The sequence below is a fragment of the Kockovaella imperatae genome (assembly GCF_002102565.1).
Source record: "Kockovaella imperatae strain NRRL Y-17943 chromosome Unknown BD324scaffold_11, whole genome shotgun sequence".
Taxonomy (NCBI): Eukaryota; Fungi; Basidiomycota; class Tremellomycetes; order Tremellales; family Cuniculitremaceae; genus Kockovaella; species Kockovaella imperatae.
Genome location: NW_019028951.1, coordinates 84,756 through 103,810, shown reverse-complemented (window position 1 = coordinate 103,810; position 19,055 = coordinate 84,756). Strand labels below are relative to the sequence as shown.

General features: G+C 52.5%; 6 protein-coding genes across 6 annotated transcripts; 4 read left to right on the top strand and 2 right to left on the bottom strand.

Moving 5' to 3' along the window:
- Nucleotides 1-1,031: 1,031 nt before the first annotated feature.
- BD324DRAFT_582027 (Dbl homology domain-containing protein) lies at nucleotides 1,032-2,775 on the bottom strand (the record flags this gene model as incomplete). The annotated part of the gene is made up of 5 exons (XM_022013538.1): nucleotides 1,032-1,091; nucleotides 1,146-1,320; nucleotides 1,370-1,530; nucleotides 1,580-2,008; nucleotides 2,053-2,775. 5 exons carry the CDS (start codon nucleotides 2,773-2,775, stop codon nucleotides 1,032-1,034), a joined length of 1,548 nt encoding a protein of 515 aa, XP_021869437.1.
- Nucleotides 2,776-5,434: 2,659 nt separating this feature from the next.
- On the top strand, nucleotides 5,435-7,759 carry BD324DRAFT_84034 (hypothetical protein). The gene is made up of 3 exons (XM_022019262.1): nucleotides 5,435-5,644; nucleotides 5,704-7,489; nucleotides 7,556-7,759. The coding sequence occupies exons 1-3, from the start codon at nucleotides 5,536-5,538 to the stop codon at nucleotides 7,662-7,664; spliced, it is 2,004 nt and encodes a 667-aa protein (XP_021869436.1). The 5' UTR covers nucleotides 5,435-5,535; the 3' UTR covers nucleotides 7,665-7,759.
- Nucleotides 7,760-8,504: 745 nt separating this feature from the next.
- BD324DRAFT_652384 (hypothetical protein) lies at nucleotides 8,505-11,100 on the top strand (the record flags this gene model as incomplete). The annotated part of the gene is made up of 3 exons (XM_022018481.1): nucleotides 8,505-8,874; nucleotides 8,927-9,535; nucleotides 9,587-11,100. The coding sequence occupies 3 exons, from the start codon at nucleotides 8,505-8,507 to the stop codon at nucleotides 11,098-11,100; spliced, it is 2,493 nt and encodes an 830-aa protein (XP_021869435.1).
- Nucleotides 11,101-11,826: 726 nt separating this feature from the next.
- BD324DRAFT_631977 (histone acetylation protein-domain-containing protein) lies at nucleotides 11,827-13,537 on the top strand. The gene is made up of 2 exons (XM_022016483.1): nucleotides 11,827-12,042; nucleotides 12,096-13,537. The coding sequence occupies exons 1-2, from the start codon at nucleotides 11,962-11,964 to the stop codon at nucleotides 13,485-13,487; spliced, it is 1,473 nt and encodes a 490-aa protein (XP_021869434.1). The 5' UTR covers nucleotides 11,827-11,961; the 3' UTR covers nucleotides 13,488-13,537.
- Nucleotides 13,538-16,638, bottom strand: BD324DRAFT_631976 (WD40-repeat-containing domain protein). The gene is made up of 9 exons (XM_022016482.1): nucleotides 15,984-16,638; nucleotides 15,725-15,927; nucleotides 15,508-15,674; nucleotides 14,913-15,456; nucleotides 14,752-14,864; nucleotides 14,352-14,701; nucleotides 14,121-14,289; nucleotides 13,785-14,070; nucleotides 13,538-13,727 (listed from the first exon to the last, which is right to left on the bottom strand). Exons 1-9 carry the CDS (start codon nucleotides 16,554-16,556, stop codon nucleotides 13,583-13,585), a joined length of 2,550 nt encoding a protein of 849 aa, XP_021869433.1. The 5' UTR covers nucleotides 16,557-16,638; the 3' UTR covers nucleotides 13,538-13,582.
- Nucleotides 16,639-16,776: 138 nt separating this feature from the next.
- On the top strand, nucleotides 16,777-19,041 carry BD324DRAFT_682598 (hypothetical protein). Its single transcript, XM_022019155.1, has 3 exons — nucleotides 16,777-17,524; nucleotides 17,571-18,101; nucleotides 18,155-19,041. Exons 1-3 carry the CDS (start codon nucleotides 16,846-16,848, stop codon nucleotides 18,976-18,978), a joined length of 2,034 nt encoding a protein of 677 aa, XP_021869432.1. The 5' UTR covers nucleotides 16,777-16,845; the 3' UTR covers nucleotides 18,979-19,041.
- Nucleotides 19,042-19,055: the final 14 nt, after the last annotated feature.

The following is a 19,055-nucleotide window of genomic DNA, read 5'->3' as shown; positions in this document are numbered from 1 at the left end:
CATACTCGAGTCTTTGCTGATACTGTGAGACATTCCTATCGCACCCGATCCGGAAGCATTCACTGATCGTCCATTGGGAGATGGACCAACAGGCACAACTGGACCTTGCGTAGTTGCCCCTCCACCAATCCTGTTCAAAGGGGGGTGGATCCGAGCTCCTAAGAGTGACTGACGTGATGGTCGTTTCGCTATACCTCGCTCGCCTGACAAAGTCGGCGGAGCTGTCCCTTTGATTCCTCTTGATCCAGGGTGAATCACGTTAGGTAGAGTGGATCGAGGCTCGGCATCATCGCCTTGAGGATGAGCGTTTTCCGAATCTTCCGAGTTTGTCGATCGACGAGAGGGTTCGTTCCGAGAAGGATTACTAGCAGGGGTGTTCCGATCGGTCGGACTCAGGGCCGGCGAAGCAGTGAACGTCGGTGATCCAGTATGATCCGACCTGGCCAACATGGCAGGAGGTAAGGATCGTCTGCCTTTGACGAATGGTTTGACCGTCGCATCCCCCTTCAAAGGCTCCTCTGTCGATCGTAATCGATGGGCAAATTTGGCATTGGCGGCATTTGGACTTTGAGCAGACATCCGCCTCTCGACACCTGGTCGAGACTGCAAAGCTCGAGCCGCAGTATTGCTGGGCGGCGCAAGTGGTCTCGTGGTTCTTCGATGATTGGGTCGCATTTGGTCCGAGCCTTTGTACGCGAAAGACATGACAGAGAGACGGTCCGATACGACCGTTTCGCTATCGCCATCTCGGCGACTTTGAGCGGATCGAGCTGGCGATGGTCCACCATCGCCTTTAAGTGGTACTGCCGTAGCTTCGCGAGGACTGTTCTGCAAAGATGGCGGGAGACCGTCAGACGCTGCGCGAGGCGAGGAAGTTGACGACGTTTGATCCTGGGACGCCCGAGCCCGGGGCACGCTAGGCAACTTCAGCTAATGATCGAATCCATTACAGTGAATGACTGACTCGGACATAAGCAGACTGTGAAAGAGAATCCGTCAGAAAAAGCATCGAATGGTCATCATTATCAAGCTCACACTCCCTCTGAAGTAGCCTCCTTTGGACGCAAATGCCACTCGTGAACCTTGATGAACTGGATAGATGTGTCAGCATATGCCCAAGATATGCGAGCTATAGTGGGACTCACACGATACAGATTCCTCGCTTTGATCGAAGCAGATCTTTTGCCCGCCGTTGCATACTTTGACCTGCCATTGATTTCAGGCAGGGAATCGCTGCGACCTGAATGAGACTTCACACCAGATAGTGGCAGATGCGTGAGCCCAGTCCGCTCGCAAACGAGCGAAACATCTGAGAAGCGCCTGCCGGCCCCGTTAGAACCCGTTTGTCACTCTGTTCCGGCCGACTCACACGATCCATAGATCTGACATCTGTCCACTTCCTTTAAGTATATCTGATAGTCTGCGAAACGACTTTTTGGACTTGGTCGCGGGATCCGCTTGTGCCCCGTCGACACCCGATACAGAAGTCTCGCCTACGAGCAGTCGATTCGGCTTGGGAGCCATGAGTAACTGCAACGTGTCAGCTCTATATGACGAGGATCTCATCGAATCGGTTCACCTTGTCCCTTTCCAGACCCTCAATCCGAGCCCAAACGTCCCTCGTCTTCTCCCTCTCTTCCGAAGAAGCTTTTTCATCCTCTATAGACCTCACAATCTCTTCCACCTCATCTACCATGTTCAGAGTCGCTTCGTACTCTTTCAAACTTGGGTCGGTGTTGAAAAGCAAGTTCTGGAACAAGAGCGGGTACTTGAGGAGCCGCTGAAACGGCTTGGACAATGAAATGACCAGGCCAGATTCGCCTCGTTCAGCTGCTAGCTCTTCCAGTGCCATCAACAGTTTGCCTAGTCGACCGAAATCTGTATCCTCCAATCGGCGTGAGGATCTGCGCGACATGGATTGGGTAAAGGTCGCGAGCGCAGCATCAACTTGACTGAGGGCTTTCTCCAAGTGCAAGACATAGGTCGCGTATTCTCGTAGAATGTATGACTGCGGCTTGTCAGCTGAGGGCGAGGTAGAAGATGCTGGCTCACATGGGCCGTGAAGACGTCGGCTAAGGACCTGACTAGAGGATACTGGTTCTCGTATCGTTTTCTCAGCGCGGCAGCTAGCTTGATATGACCTTCCAGGATGCCACCTGCGACTGCCAGGAGGACCTTTTCGAGATCTTCTGGAAGATGGTTCTTGCCCGGGACGAATGACGATGCCGAACTAGACGAAGGGATTCGTGAGGATTCTCCAAATTTGTAGAGCTTGCCAGCTCCGAGTCCAGGATGATAAGATACTCTGGGATTGATCGAATGGTGTCCTGCTGACGTGCTTCGAGGTGGCGGAGGTAAAGATTGATGAGCTCTAGCCGATGCGTTGAGAGTGTTCGAACTGGCTTTTCGGTTAGCTCCCGAGTGAGGTGGTCCTCCGAGTGTCAAGGCGTGGTAAGCATTGATTCGAGCGGACGACGGTGGCTGAGGGGAGTGAGACAGAGATGGTGATGCGTATCGAGCAGCAATGGGAAGGTGGTCAAACGATTCGGCGGGTGAACCTGGTGCTGGTGAAGCGTTAGGTGAGAGCGTGCGAGCGAGGGTAGAGTTGAGGTCAAACAGGCTGAGCGAAGGGGACGTAGCGGAAGCAGGAAGGAGATGTTGGCAGAAGGTCTCGTTTAGCTTGATGAGTTCCTGCACGTATCTAAAAAGGTGGTGAACTTTGAAGATTACAGCATGACAAAAGCTCACCTTTCTTCCGAGCTGACAATCTCCCATAAGACTTCTTGCCTTGTCCTCTCCCTCGGACCAAGATTCGCAATGAGGTCTTCTTCAGCCATCTCGCTCCAGCTATTTGGGGGCGGGAGGTAACTCCTCGTACTTGCCGCATCGAGCGAGTCGTGAGAAGGCAAGGAGGAATGTGTGGATTTGGTTGGACTCTGATGCCCTGCGATCGGATTCGGTTGACCGGGATTATATAGGTTGGAAGTCTTTCGGGACGTAGGAACGCTCGGTAAAGATTGTCGAGATGTTGATCTCGAGCCTGAAGGTCTAGAGGGTAAGACGGGGGAAGGTCGAGATGGTTTATTGGGGGAAGAAGTCCCATTACGCCTGGATTGGAAAGACGACGTACGTCCTCGTTTCGCAGTGGAAGGTTCGGGGAGGGAAGCTGGTGGAGGCGTGTACGTTTCGTCTCTTGGACTCGTCTCGATTTGAGTCGGCACAGGTGAACGAAAAGTGACCTTCTTCACCGGTCCTTCTGCCGCGGGTACTCCTGCTCCTCCGTTGACCAACGATTGTTTCGTGTTGTCGTCCACCTCATTCTGTTCGGTCCATGGTCGTAGATCAGAAGGAGGTGCTAGCAGAGTATTGGCATATCCCCCTTCAGCCGGCTCAAGCTCTGACTGAGGTCGACCTGAAGATCCAGCTGATTCTTGGGAATGAATAGTTGCGATGGGTGTGGTTGACCGAAGGTCCAAGGGATGTGTCAATGTCGACAACTCCTGATGTGCCAGACGCGAAGATGAAGGAATGCTGGACTGGACAGAAGGATTCGATGAAAGTGCTGATGATGGGTCGTTGTGGGACCTGAAGCGAGAGAAGAGCGATTTCATGGTTACCGATGAAGGGCGGTGAATCGATTGTTGGTCCGGAAGGAGAGGTGGTCTACCAACTACGGTCGAGGTACCCAATGTTTTCCACACCTATCTTCACCCGTTGACATCCAGCGCGATGATGATCTGTGTACAAGTCGGACGGGTTTCGTCACCTGCTTCTTTTGAATTGTTCTGGGTGTTATTTCCATCCAGCCTGGAATCCTTTCAATACCTCATCCGACCAGCTTTGCCGCCAAGCAAGTCTAGCTGCAACCCCCGGAGACAAGCTTACAGGTCAAGTAAGACTCCGATGGGTCCGTACGATGGCCTGAGGAGGTAACCGAGATCAGCCCTCGTCGGAATCTTTGACACGAGATGACATGCACCCAATTGATGCAGACTGTTGATGAAATGAAAGAAACCCCCTTATCAACAAACTCGGCGGGGACACCCCCCCCCCCCCCCAATTTTGCAACGTCATACATTGTCGGAACGAACACAGAGGATCCTTTAAGACGATGTCAGTCAGAGACAGACGATGAAATGACATGCACAGAGCTCGAGGCAGACTGGTCCTGCAAGATGCACTGTCTGACTCTTCATGACTAACGCGATCAAGTATGAAGCGAGAAAATGGGTGCCAGAAAAGCGGACATCACAAGCCTTTCAAAAAGCAAAGTAGGGCAAGAAACGAGAGACGATCAGCCAGCTACTCAGATCCATGCCTACTTGGCGAGTAATCATCCTCGCGAGATCCATGCTAGCCATGCACGGTACATCCTCATATGCCAACAAACAGAGGACCAAGTGCGATTGCTTGAACACTCGGATTGCGATGTAAACAAAAAGTCATTCGCGCTTGGACCCCCCCAAAGTGGCAAAAGTCGCAAAAGTGGCACAAGTGGCACCTGGCACTACTGGCACGAGTTGCATCGGCAGCAGAATGGGCATCTTCAGCTCGGATCGAGGTGCTCAGCGCAGCCATTGTTGGGGGCACCCTTGCGCAGACTAGATTTTGAGTCAGATGAGGAGGCTACATCCGTGAACATTGTTTCAACTACAGCCGAGCTTCCAGCACCATTTGCCACCGGTCCTTGAGCTTAGAAGCGAGCCTGTGATAGAGACGCCGCGGTGTAATCAAGTCACAACATGCTGACTCGCGTGCCGCGTCAAACTGAGTCCTCAGCCTATAGCTTATGAGCCTCAGATAGCACTGCAAATGATCTGCACCGCCGTGTGCTGCTCGCCATCTGCGCGGCCTCTTTCCTCAAAGTGGCACTACTTGAAATGTCTAATGACGCAGATCACAACAGGATAATGGTGAAAAATTTGATTCCGCGGGTTTTATCCGGTCTTTGGACTTGACCGAATCTGGTAACTTGGGATGATCAACGGCGATTTACGATTTTTGGGATGCTTGCTGGCTACGGAGAGGGAAGGGGGACATTTGGCTCATCAGAGTGTTCATCTTTACACTTACACCTTCAACTCGCTCTGTTGAGGGACTCGCTTGGACTCTGCTGCAGAAGCTGTGGATCAGCAGGAGAGACTCTTCGGTCAACTTTGAGTAGCCTCGGCCCCCGGTCGGCATTTCACAATTCAATCACAATCTCGCTTTATCGCATCACCTTTTTTTTATCCCGGTCAATCACTTGGGTTTCAATCATTCACTTGACAACACGTACCCCGCATCATAGTCAGTCCCTCTCAGATCCCTTCATGGTCATCGATCGGTCCTGAGATCGTGGACCTTTCGCATCCCGCCGCTCGTCACCGTCTTCCCCGTCTTTCCCCATATTATTCAACCTCGCATATCAAGAATCTCATTGTCAATCGATTATTGATCGCTTCGGCTGAAGCAGTAAGGCCTCCCCCTTGCGTACGAATCAAAAGCCGGTCATCAATCCAGCGCAACACCTGTATCCGATTTGCCGCAGTCATCATGCTCTCCAACACCTCTCGATCCTACTCTACAGGCGCACGATATGACTCCAATGGTGTCTCGAGCGTGTCCCATCCGGCCCGGAATGGATTCAAGACGTACCGGCCATGTGAGTGGGGGTTTCGCGTTGTTGGCAACATGTTGGAATCTCATTGACATTCATCTTAGCTCTGACTGAAGGTCACTTGCGCCGCGCTGGACTGTATGACCCGTTGGCCGATTCATCCTTCCACAACGCACCGTTTCACAAACACCGCAAGGAGAAAGAGAGGGCGATTCAACGGGCCGAGGTGGATCAATTTTTGGATCCCGCATTTCAAAACACAGGGACTGAACCGGATGGAGAAGCAGGCTCTCTTGCAGGCCCATCTCGACACCACGCACCTCGAACCGCGGGTGGTTTGGCAGGAGGCGAGAAACGTCCTGCGGGAGTCCGAGCTTCGACAAGTCTGAACAAATTACGAGGGCCCCGGACAGATACCACAGCTGGTCGATCTGGTGTCTATCTCGATGCCAGTGGCAAGATCCATGATACCGAGTTTGATCCGTTTGCCGGGGTGTCTGAAATGTCGAGGAGGAAATCTCAACGCCGGCGCAGTGCTTTTGGAACGACGACGAGGAAGACGAGTGAATCTTCCAGCTCGACCTCGGGCAGCGAAGTTGGAGCAGACTCGCAAGGAGCGAGTGTGAATGGATCTGCTGCCAGGACACCGGATGCGAAGGGAGAAGAAGAAGTGCGGATCAAAATGGAGATGGAGAGACGGCGACAGGAGGAAGCCTCGTCGTTGGCAGCTGCGAAACGGAGGAGTCTAGTCTCTGAACGTGGATCACTCGGCGGAGGGCGATATACACCATCTCTTCGTTCAAGTGACGAAGCGATGACGACTGCTCAATCTCTCGCGATGGATAGACTCGGTTTAAGGTCTGGATCGAAGAGTGGTGGCTATACTCCTAGTCCGCTCTCGCCGACCTTTGGTCAAGCTGGCACTGCGACGAGTACAACATCGTTTTTCAACGGTGGAAACAGATATCAACCTGACATCACCATCGACGAGTCTTCTCCGCAGAAGACGACGCAGGTGTTTGGATCCAGTTATTCGACAACACACTTTGGTGAGGCACCTCGACAAAAGGAGAAGACGCCAATGTCAGTCTCGGTTCACGATAAGAAAATTACAGTGACTGGATTCGATGCGCCAGTGACGCCGACGCCTGTTTCGCCTGAACCTGCTCCCTCCGTCGCTCGAGAGACCCGCAAGATCACTCGAGGCTTCTCTGCACCTCAAGGGGATACATTACGTGTCCCTGACTCTGGTCGAATGTCCGCAGCTTCGTCTCGACATTCCAACGAATCAGCTCGACCTCGTCTGGAAGAATTGGCACGGGAAGACATCTTCCCGGAGACCCCAGCTCAAGCCAAGAGGAGAGAAGAGAAGCAACGCCGGGCGGCCCGATCGACCGGCAATATTCACTCTAGGGTCGGTAGCTTGGCCATTGACACTGCCTTGACGGCACGGGGCGGAGGACGGCTTTTACCCGAGATTGAAATCGTAGAGGATGATGATCCTCGGATCGTGTTTCCTCAAGATGGAAAGACGACTCGGGTTCAAACGAAACATGATCACGTCATTCGAGGCCCCTTTTCCCACGCTATCAACGCTCAATCTCAACAAGGCGGTGGAAATGGTCCGGCTGGACTTGGTCTTGGCGGTAGTGGAGGATCGGCACTGGGTCGGCCAAGTAGTATTGATCAAGTGACGCTGGGTGCTGGTGGTGTAGCTGGTGGCAGCAAAGCGGGAAGCACCATCCTAGATGAGAATGGTGGTTATCTACCTTCCAGATGGGCTGGTGGTGATCGTGCGTTGAGAACGACAGAGGATGAAAAGGAAAAGTACCGGCCCAGAGAATGGGGCGGTAAGCATGGTGATGCTCATGGACAGCCAGAGGAGTGGAGGTGAGTCACCGCTGTGGCATTTATCATACGAAGGGGAGCAACAAAGCTGACGCGCGAGGTCAACAGACCCAGTACCAAAGAGCAGTTCCGTCGACAGTGGAAGGATTTATCTACCAATGCTCGTTTCAGCATGTTCAGGGCAAAGAAGAAGCTGTTGCGCAAAGCGGAGCTGTGAGGTAGTCAGACTGTTGTTGTTGTTGTCGTCATCGACAATATATCTGGATATAGCTATGCAAAGTCCTGATTTAGTATGCCCCTTCCCTCCACTAAATTACGCCGAGCCCCCCATTTCATATTCTCTTGGTGCCACATGTCATGGTCACCGCTGTGGTAGATCTCTGCCACAATGATCATAATCCCGGGAAACACCGATAACTCGGACCACGGCGTCCACATGGCCCATCATCACCCTGCTCTGCTCTTGCCCCTTCCTGCCCCTTCCTTATGGAATCCCCCCCGCTTACGTTACTCAGATCCTTTTTCCTCCCTTTTGCCCAGACCGCCAAGAGACTGCCAATGGGTTTTGCCAAGAAGAGTAGAGTCAAGGCGTGGGAGCAGAGGGAGTGAAGGGATTTCAAGAAAACCCAAGCCTTTTTTTTCTTCTTCCCTTCTTCCTCCCCTCTTCCCCTCCCCGCCGCCGGACCTCGCTGTTACCAAGAGAAACCTCGTCTGCTCATCCCATCTCATCCCCCCCCCCTCCGAGTTGCAATCTCTCATCTCTCATCTGTACATTTCATCTCTTCACAGTCCCAATTCATTGACACCTACACGCTCGACACTACAGTCCGGACAGTCGAGCACTCAACCCATCTCGTCTGGCAGCGTACCACCTAGTATCTCACTGGGTCAATCGACCGAGAGTACATCGAGAGGGAGGGAAAAAAGAGGCGCAAATCCCGCCCCGACGTCGTCCCCTCGTTCCCCCCTGTGCTGCTCCTTTCTGAGGACCAGACCCGGTTGTGGATCAACCACGTTCTATAGGCCCTCTTTGAATCGTTCACAGTCCTCTCGCACGATGGCTTACCCATCACTCCCCTCAGCTACCTACCTTGACCCATCTCCACCCATGGGTCATTCCATGTATCACCATCATCATCATCACTCTTCTGCCGTATCCACCTCTGAATCAGCTTCGTCCGTCGAGCCAGTGACGCCTGAATCTACTCGACATGATACCGTCTCTGCAAACGATAGCCCAGAAGCTGGAATCTCATGCAAATGGAAGAATTGTGATCATGTCGCCTCCTCGCCAGATGGACTATACGATCATTTGTGTAATGTCCATGTTGGGAGGAAGAGTACCAACAACCTCTGTCTCACCTGTGGGTGGGAAGGATGCGGTGTCAAGTGTGTCAAGAGGGATCACATTACGAGTCATCTCAGAGGTGAGCGGGCATGTCAGCGAGTTTGGATCTTGTCACTCATTGCATCCACTAGTTCATACACCTCTAAAACCTCATCCTTGTGCGGTCTGTGGCAAGACATTTAAACGTCCACAAGACTTGAAGAAGCACGAAAGGATCCACACCCAAGAGCACCACCAACTACACAAATTGTCCAAGGCGGCCACATCTCAGGACCCAGCATTCAATAAACGAGTAGCACCTGGATCAGGCAACGCTGCCAACATCAAGATTGAGCGACGAGCATCGACTGATTCGGATGAATTCCCTTCGCCCAACACTGGATCCATGTCCCCCACTTCATCCTCTGGCCGATCAAACGATCACTCGTCATCACCTTATGACCACATGATGCCTCCTCGAGGTCACGATCATCACTCGGTCTCTCCCACTCCCTCCGCCCTTGCTGCTCTACATCGAAAGCAACATGAAGAGTTGGCGGCCTACCAACAACGTGAGATGCTTGTCCTTCAGCAACTTGCTTTCCAACAACAGCAGAACAGAGTGTACGCCGCTCAGCTCCTGACGGATGACTATGGGCTCAATGGTGGACAGAAGAGAGACTGGCAAGGGGAGGAGAACAACTTTGGAGACTTCCTATCGGACATGAAGAAGAGAAAGGTCGAGCCAGTGTATGACAACGGTGAGCATTTCATCTTCCGTCCTTGGATGGCTTTGCTGATAATGGACCCAGATATGATGAACCGACTTGACGCTCTCAATGCCGGAGGCATGCCAGCTGGTTTCCCTGCTCTTTCATCCCTCGGATCTGGAGGCTTTGCTCCCGGCGTCAACACTGGCTTCAATACTGACTTTACCATCCCTGCCGGACGGCCGTCTGCTCAGCTCTCGGCACAGGGTGGTGCGGCGCCGATGAACATTCCGGAGATCAGGACCGAGGCCGACTTGGCTCTCTTCAACCAATTCATGATCTCACTTGGTCGCGATGCCGCTCGAATGGATCAACCTCAGCACCGATCACACGGTTTCAATCTTGCTCCACCAATGACTCATTCGGGTGGATCATCGTTCAGCTCATCGACCACATCAGGCAGCTCGGGTCTCGGCGCCAGTCCCGTACTGTCAGAGCACTCGCCCGTCGAAGACTTGTTCAATCCTGAGGAGCTTGCTTCGCTCGGCCTGTCTGGCATGCCTGGTATCCCGTCCAACAACTTCAACGCTCCTCAACCTGCTTCCAACAACAGCTCGCTCTACGGTCATCTCTACAGTCAGCTCGAGCAGTCCAAGAGGGTCATTGCTGGTCTTCCTCGAAGCACGTCCAACGCTCACCCGCCGCACATGGAAGCGCATCGATCGTATCCATTTGACGCGATCAACACCAACATGAACGCGTACCCATCCTTGCCAAATTATGGCATACCCGACGTTCACTCGTTGGACTTTAACAATTTTGCTTCATTTGACTCATTAGCGCCCAGCAAAGCACCTGGACCTGTTCCCACGCTCGCCCCACGAGACTTCAACAAGAAGACGTATCGACATGTGGCGCCACTCGGTGCAGCCGTCTCATCACGCCATGTAGAGTCTGCCGAACGGGGAACTCAGTACGATGAGCCAGAGGAGTTGAGCGGGGAGGAGAATGAACCCACCCGTCGATTGTCCGTTGCCGATCTCTTATTGTCTGACGACAATGCCGACCCGAGTCTGAGACTGCCTCGCATTCACCGTGTCATTTCGAAAGAGCGTGACGAGTCACCACACTTGCCCGGAGTTGCAGCTATCAAATCTGGATCACCAATCCGATACCCTCACGTCCCTGTCAAGCGTCATACAGAGGATGAGATTGTTCGTGGAGTGAAGCGACTTGAGATTGGCGAGCCTGGACGTCCATCACCCAAAATCGATGATCTCGATGATGTTGAAGCCAAGTTGAGGATGGAAAAAATCACCAGGAGACGGCACGCCCTCATGATTCGATCTTGGATCCTCGCCGTCAACCTCGATTTTAGGTCTCGAAAGTTGAGATCACAGCTTGAGGAGCGGGCTCAGACGGATGACGAGGACGATGAGGAGGAAGACGAGCATGAGCCTCGCGAGGGCAGGGGTCGCCCGGACCCCATTCGGATCAAAACTGAACCACTGGACGGGTACAGTCGTGAGCCCGACGAGGTCGATGACGAGGAAGATGGTGATTTGACACCGACCGAGACATCGAAACGGTTGGGTATTCATGACATCGCTGCATAGATCGAAAGGGGCAAAGGGAGGAAGGAAGGAAGCGTACGGAGTATGATCTGGCCTTTCAGCAGCTTTTCGTTTTTTCTATCGAAGTTACCTCTGTGTCTTACGGACCAAGGTATACATATTTGTCCTCGAGACCTCTACGGATCTCTTTCTTTGTACTTGTATCGAAAACTGGATGAAGAACGATCATGTACACTGTGCTCATGTACACAGTCTGTCAATGACAGTCGAGATAGATATCTGCATGGAAAGGTCGACGACCGCCGGTCCGAACTGTGTCACCGCGTCGCGTAATAAAAAGTCCGAATGGAAATCAAAAAGATCAAGAGTAAAGATCTGATAGAATCACTTCCCGAGTAGCATTCTGGACACATCCTTGTCCTGTTCCGCCTAGTGTCTGCCTGCCTTGTCTTTCGGCCATAGTCCATGGATCTACACTCGACATGACATCCGCATCCGACTCATGCTTGTCGGCACCTTCTCTACGCGATCATCTCGTTCAATCAATCTCATCCTTGTCCAACCCCTTCGACCTCGAATTGACAGTCATTTCTTCTGTGCCCAAACGGACCAATGCAATCTTTCAGCACGCTAGGCACCCGCCGAAATGCTATGAAAAGCAGTATGTCATTACGATAGCCGTGGCTCTACCTTCATCTGCAGAGCAAGGCGAATCATCACAATCGGCTTCAACCGATCCTCCGATCACCTCTAATGGGAGAGAACCTGACCACCACCACCACCACCACCACCACCACCACCACCACCACCACCAACAACACCAACAACCACTACCTAGCTCAGCTACTACTACTGCAGCAGCACCATCTCCCGGCCCTGTCAAAGTCCTCGTCTCTGCGCTCCATGCGTACCTTTACATCTTACCCTCTCCTCGTCCTCGACATATACTGTACATTTCCAAACTCGATTCCTCAGGCTATCTCCCTACAAACGGAGGAAGCATCACCAAATCGCTCATCACTTCTTTCATGACTTACCATCTTAGAACGGACGTTCGCCGGGAGGCAAGTGTTCAGATTCAATTGTTCGCTCGGAGTCAAGGACAATACTTATTCCCGAACAGCAGCTTGGCACCTGGGAAGAGAGTTGCTGGGGGGCTGCGATTGTGCGCATGGTGGAAAGGAGTCTATGAGTCCGTAGCGGCGCGTGTGGTGGTAGATGGATCAAAAGGCGACAGAGTCAAAGACCTCTCGGTCAACGAGGAGACTGGGACGGCTCAGAATGGGTCGACACATGATCCGAATGGGATGCGCGTTGAATCCTCAAAACAACCGATAACCCTGCGGTACCTCTTGCCCAGCTACTCGGCAGAAGAAGCGAAAGGAATGCTGGGCGCGTCAAAGATGACTCTGCCGGACGGCCTAGGGTGGATGTATGGGCCCCCTTTCGCTTCAACACCGAACGGACAGAGTCCTACATTGGCCATGGTGATTCCATCGTTGCCCGACGACCCGAAAACCAGATTCCTAGACGAATTGGTCTCGGAACTAACGCCAACAGTTCCGCACGATCGAGCTAGCAGATCAGAGACTAAAGTCAACGGTGACCATGGACGGTCAAAAGGCGATCGTGCCCCTCTAGAAGTTGGCGCACTTCCAATGGCGGATCTTGCAACGGCCGACACAGCCTCATCCCATGCTGAACTTTCTTCCAACGCCCTCTGCACTAGTGCTGAAGGCCCTGGTCTAACTTCGTCTGGCGTCACGTTGGTTGAGTCGCTGAATGGTTCACCCAAGAAGAAGCAGACCAAGCATCTTGGTGCCACGACTCTAGCTCAGCGAGAGAAAGAGCGACAGATGGACGAAGCGGATCGAAAAGCCGCAGAAGGGGCTTTGTCCCGTATATCTCCAGATGAATTCTGGGAACGGATGGGTTTCAGACAGGAATGTGCAAGTGGAGATGTCACGGGTTTCTTCACGCTCGAATCGTCAGTCACCTCGTCCAGTCCGACGAAGGAGAAGCAGTCAACTTCTCGAGAGCTTGATAGGAAGAGTTCTAGTCCGATATTGACGGATGAAGATGGTCCTGATGGGCTCGCCATCGCGCCGCCTACCTCTGGATCTAGACCATCACCAAATGTGCTCTTATCTTCGTCAATGGACCTTCCCAACGAATTAGTGGACCGTATCCTCACTTCTTTGCTCAATTGCGATTTCGCCTCTCAATCACTGGCTATTGAAAGTACCAAGATATGGTCCAGAGGAGCAAAGGGGATCGTTATAGGTGAGATTGGAGAGTCCGGCTGGGAGACGTGCATAGCCAGTATCAGCAAGAAAGAGGGGCTCGATACGGGATTGACAGTCAAGCGGAAAGAAGAAGAAGAACTAGTCGTCACCATGCTGCAGCCGCGCAAGAAGAAAAGAGCTTGACTGTGTTTAAGAGTTCTGGACATCTGTCCGACATGGCACATGTGTAACTGTCACCACCAGGATAGCAAGATGCATGTGTGTGACGAATGCTAAACCTATGCCTTGCCGTTGACTAGCTCGGTAGCCGTGCTCGAACTCGGAGGCACAAACGTCCCAGCTACCATACACAGATTCCTCGGCGTGTAGTGCGTCTTGAGTACAGGCGTCCGTTTCGTGTGAAAAGTAGCGAGCAGGTCGGATCTGATCACGGAATGAGTTCAACCAGGCACAGGCACAGTAGATCCCATTTCAACTCACGTCGAATCCACCGTCTCGACCTTGATACTTGTCCTACTCATCGGCAGTTCACCAGTCGCTCGTCCCGCATCGATTACTCTGTTTTCCTCACTTGATCCCATTTTAGTCCTGTCGCCCCCCGCCGACTTGACGTCCCAACATCTGACTGTGGAGTCTAAACCACCGGAAACGAGGACAGAGGATTCGGCTGAGAAGGATAATGATTGGACAGGTCCACGATGACCCGACATCTTCTTGATCGGTCGTGAGGATCCTAGGTCCCAGAGCCAAATATTACTGTCGAGGCCTTAAAAACGAGGTCAGCTCCACACCAGGACTGAGACGATAGAGACTTACCCGCACTAGCCAATGTCCTCCCATCTGGTGAAATGGCAATGGTAGTCACTGCATCTGTATGGCCAAGGAAAAGTCTAACACAAGCTCCTCGCTGAACATCCCATAACCGACAAGAATTGTCATTGGAGCCAGACGCGAGGTATAACGAATTCGGATGGAATTTTACGCACTATTCACCGTCGCGATCAGGCGTTTGCTTCTTCTGGGCTTCTGGATGAGGTGGTCACTCACATTGACATCAGACAGGTGCCCAGTGTACATTCGAAGTGGATTGACCCTATCCGAGCTCCACAATCTGGCCGTCCGATCCCTACTCGCAGTTGCAAAGTAAACTCCCATCGGACCCCATTCGACATCCCACACGGGATCTTTACTGTGTCCTCGGTAGACGACTAGGTTGGAGTAGGTATCGAGAGACCACAAGCGGACTGTGCCATCTTGTGAGGAGGACAAGAGGGATTGAGGCGGGGCAGAGGAACCGTGAATTGGGTCGAACGAGACTGAGTAGACGGGTCCAGAGTGACCTATCAGTTTGCGCATAGGCAGGCCGTCATCTTCGACCAAGAGTCCATCCAGCGGGTCTGAAACGAGGGTCAGCGGTGAGTCGAACTGAAGGCGCCGCCTCGCTCACCTATCGACTTGGCCTTTAATTTCTCGCCCTTGAGACTCCAAAGCCTTATACAACTCTCAGGAGATCCTACGGCCATGAGGCTCGAGTCTCGAGAAAATTCTACAGATGTAGCCCTGTAAGAAAAGTGTCAACGCTTCTCTTAGCCTGGCTCGCTCGCTCACGTCTGAGCACTGTCGAACAGCGTGAACGCGACTACGCTGGGCAAGACTGCCGGCGTCATAGCACTCGCTGATTCATCGACCCCAGGACCTAGTCGAATCATTTTCCGTCGATCTCGAATAGCTTCCACTTCTCGTTTGAGATCTGAAATTCGAAATACTGGCGGAACAGGAGGTAGCGTGTCATTTTCCCCGGGACTGACCAGGTCCGACGTGTCGACTAGATCCGGCTCGAGCTTGACCTCCCTTACAACCGGCTCTTTCTCCACTTCTCGATCCATATCGACATCTCCATCACCATTCAAGTGGCCGTTAGGCTCCGCTTCGGAATCGCCATTGACACCTTCATTTCGTGCCTCATCCTCTTCGTCCTGTAGAGTTCTTGATACTTGCTCTTTAAGCTTTTCAGTCATAGGTATAGGGCCGAGCTTGAGTCGAGCTTGAGTGTTGAAAGTATCAAGGGATGCAGAACGAGTGACAGTGGAAGGAAGGAGACCATTAGTAGAGGCGATGACCACTTCGTCCAAGGCAATACTGGATGCGGAGACTAGAAGTACGTCAAGTCCTCGTTCCAACATGAAGCATACAAGAGACTCACCAGAGACTTTGACATGGTCATTGATAATGGCCTTGACAGCGTCTTTCGCCCTCCCAGCACTTGTATGCAGACCAGACTCCCATTCTTCGTCCAGACCACCTCCACTCAGCCACTGTAAGAGGAGATCGTATGCGTTACGAGACAACATGATGGTATATCGATGTGATCTGATACAGGCTCAACTCATTATGTACGGTAGGATCCGGGAGGTACTCACCTTAACTGCTGACAGCACGAGCTGGTGGTCAAATGGAACCTGTTCACGACGCCTGAAAGGGATGAGATCTCCTGCGAATGGGCTTGTATATGATGTGATTTATTCGCTTCAAAGAATTTCCGAGCAGCCTCTGTGAAGCCAAAGGCCATGAGATCGAGAAAAGTATGCGCGAAGAGGGGGAACGAAATTGCGTCTAATTCAGGCTGATCAATGGAGCACGTCAGCTCTTTATTGCGCTCTCCTTCACGAGCCATCTCACCCTCCACAGCTCCAATCCATCATCGACCCATCTCCTAAACTTTCTGTACCCTAGCACTCTGTCTGAAGGATCCAATATTGGGTCCCCCTTCGCACCGCCAGCCTGTACTTTGTCCTCGGCCCCATCCCCATCGCCATCTTTCAACTCGGCTCGTTTCTGAATCAAATCAATGATGTATTTCGCTTGAGCCTCGAATTCAGGAGTGATGCGTCCTGAGAGCGTCGAGGCAGAGAGAGCTTGAGCCTGAGGGATATTCCGTTTCAACGTTGAATCGATAGGGATAGGTCCAGGCGCTCGAAAGATGGCTTCTCTTCCTCCCGCAGCTGATGCATTTGCATTGGCACCTCCTGCCGCCCCTGCGGTTCCGCCGGCTGTCGCTCCACCTTCGTCTTCTCCGTCCGCATCCTTCTCATCTTCCTGATTCGCTATACCCTGTTGAAACATTGTCAAAGCCTTGTCAAATCCATGTTGTTGAAGGTATTCCATAACGAATTGGCGAAGAAGCGTGGCGTCGGCTCGCGAAGCGCCTGCATGGTTGCTGGGACCCGCGACAGGGTCTCCTGAGTCCTGCATTGGTGACTGATGAGCCTTTATGAGCACTTGCTGTCTCCTCAAACGCGGATGCAAGCACGTCAAAGAGGTGAGTCCAGAGAAGATAGAGTCTTCCAATGGACGTACGGTGAGAGCTTCGGATCCGGAAGACGATTTTACCACGTGACCGCGACTTTCTTTGGCCCTCACGCACCGATCTACGCTTTGATCTCTGTCGGTTCAACTTCATCATCATGCATTCAACTTTGTACACTTCACTCACTCCGTCATCCTAGGGACTGAGAAGCTGAAATCTTTCAGGGTCGTTGTTATGCCTGGCTCGGGCAATGATGCGTGGCGTCGAGGTTGCGATGAACTGGATTTCTCCAGTGAATCTGACTCGGAAAGTGAAGAGGGTGGTGGTGAAGATGATATTGATCACAAAGAACACGACTATGTCATTGATACCAGGACTACAGCGAGAGCTGCGTCAAAGTCAGCTATCCAGATCAGTCAAGAACGTTGTGCTCTACAATCTGGTCAGTCATTGAGAAGGGGCATCACAACCTTCAAGTCAAATCCGTGGGAGCAAGCAAAGCAAGCAGCACTCGAGAGAGCCAACAAGGTGGCGTCTAAATCTATCGCTCCGAACGACCCTGGACAAAGTATGCCAGGTCCGCCGAGACGCAAAGGTAATCTCGCATGTTCTCTCGTCGATCCGGACCAAAAGCCCCCTACTCCTCCGCCTTTTAAGGAACCTTCTCATCCTGACCAGCCTTATCGAAAGCCTACCGGATGGACGACTGGGACGGGCATCCCGATACTCAGCAAGGTCTCTTCTGATTCCAGGAACGAATCAGCTCAAGGCAGGAAGAAAAAAGCTGGATCCGAGGATGAAGAAGGCGATAATGGACCAACAAGGAAGAAAGCAAAAACGAAGACGGGCCCGAGCAAGCCAAGAAAGCCTAGAGCGAAGAAAGAAACAAACGAAATCACTTACCACCGGCTTCGTGAGATTGCAATCCGCTCGGTTACGGCCAAGCTAATCACGTACAGCTGCTGAGCTGCCCAAAGACAGTCCACTGCTGCAGGGGTTTGAACGCCAGCGATCTCTTCCCGTCAAACCTGCCAAGAAAGCAGCTGCTCCATTTCCATTGCTCTCTCCCGACACCGAATCGGAGGCGTCCCGTATTCCCGATATTTGGGAGCTCGTACATGGTTCAGCGGCGAAGAGAGAAGAGAGCAAAACCGCGAAAAAGTGCGACCAAAGTCCTGAGATGAAGGAGACTGCCAAACCACGACCTGCGGACAGCAACACGATCGAAGTGATTTTTGTATCGCCCATGAATGACCGCGATGACAGACAGTACGATGACCCTCCCACCATGACTCACGCATCGATCGCCTCAAGTCGCTATCAAGACATCTCCATGAGGTCTTCAAGTGATGTGCCTTACAGCTCACCGTTGGGGCGAATCAAGGGGAATCCGGATCTACATGCACCTCGGCCTCTACGAGCTCACCAAGAAGAATCACATGCTGATAGACTTGATCGAGAGCTGACGTCGCAAACGAGCGCAAGCAGAAGTGAGAAATCGTTCTCAAGCCGTACTCAAGATTGCTGATCCATCAATTGTCAGATCGCAAATCCTCACGGACCTTCACTCCACCCGCCAAGTCCGCACATTCTACTCAACGGTCCACGACCTCGACGAAGATGGAAGACTCTTCACGGGACACGGAATGGTCCACTACACCACGAACGATGAAGGAATACTACGGTTCCCATGTCAAGATTGACAAGTGGCCTCCGAACGTGTCCATCCCCATTATCACGAAGTACAGGCCGCGTCAAGCTCCTATATTATACACCTCACCTCATCAAGACAACGTCAGAGGAAATCTCTCGGCGCTATTCAAGCCTTCTCCACCCCAGACTAAGGGGCAAGAACGCCATTCTCCTCATCCGGCTCATAGTCACACATCGCCACAGTACCCGGGTGGACAGCCTATCTTCATGAAGGCGAATACCTTCCCTGGGTTCAAGAAAGCAGCCATTCTCGACGAAATTGCCTGGAATCAACGCCGTTCGCATGAACATCGTTCAGACTTGCGTGAAGTCCCCACGCACAAGCAGGGAGCGTCTTTTGCGGAGACAGACATAGAGCAGTCTTTTGCGCCACCTTTCGCAAGATCATCAGCCAATCAAGCATCGACGCTCCGCGATGCGTCTCTGTATATACCGCAGCATGGCACAGAGGACACTGATCGTCGACACTCCGGATTCGCCAACCATGACGTTGTGAGCCTCGGAATCCCTCGTTTTACCCCGCGGTCAGCCCTTGCGACTCCCCGTAAACCGCCTTCAACGGCCAGCATCCTTGCTCGCTTCGCACACACCCCGCGGGCGCCGTCTGTCTTGCCCGATTCTACTGGTGGTCAGGCTTTTCCCTCGTATCGATAGACAGGTGACGCTTACTCTGTGCCTTTTTTCACCTGGTTACGATTCAACAGCACACGAGCTGGGCAGCCTGCTATGCT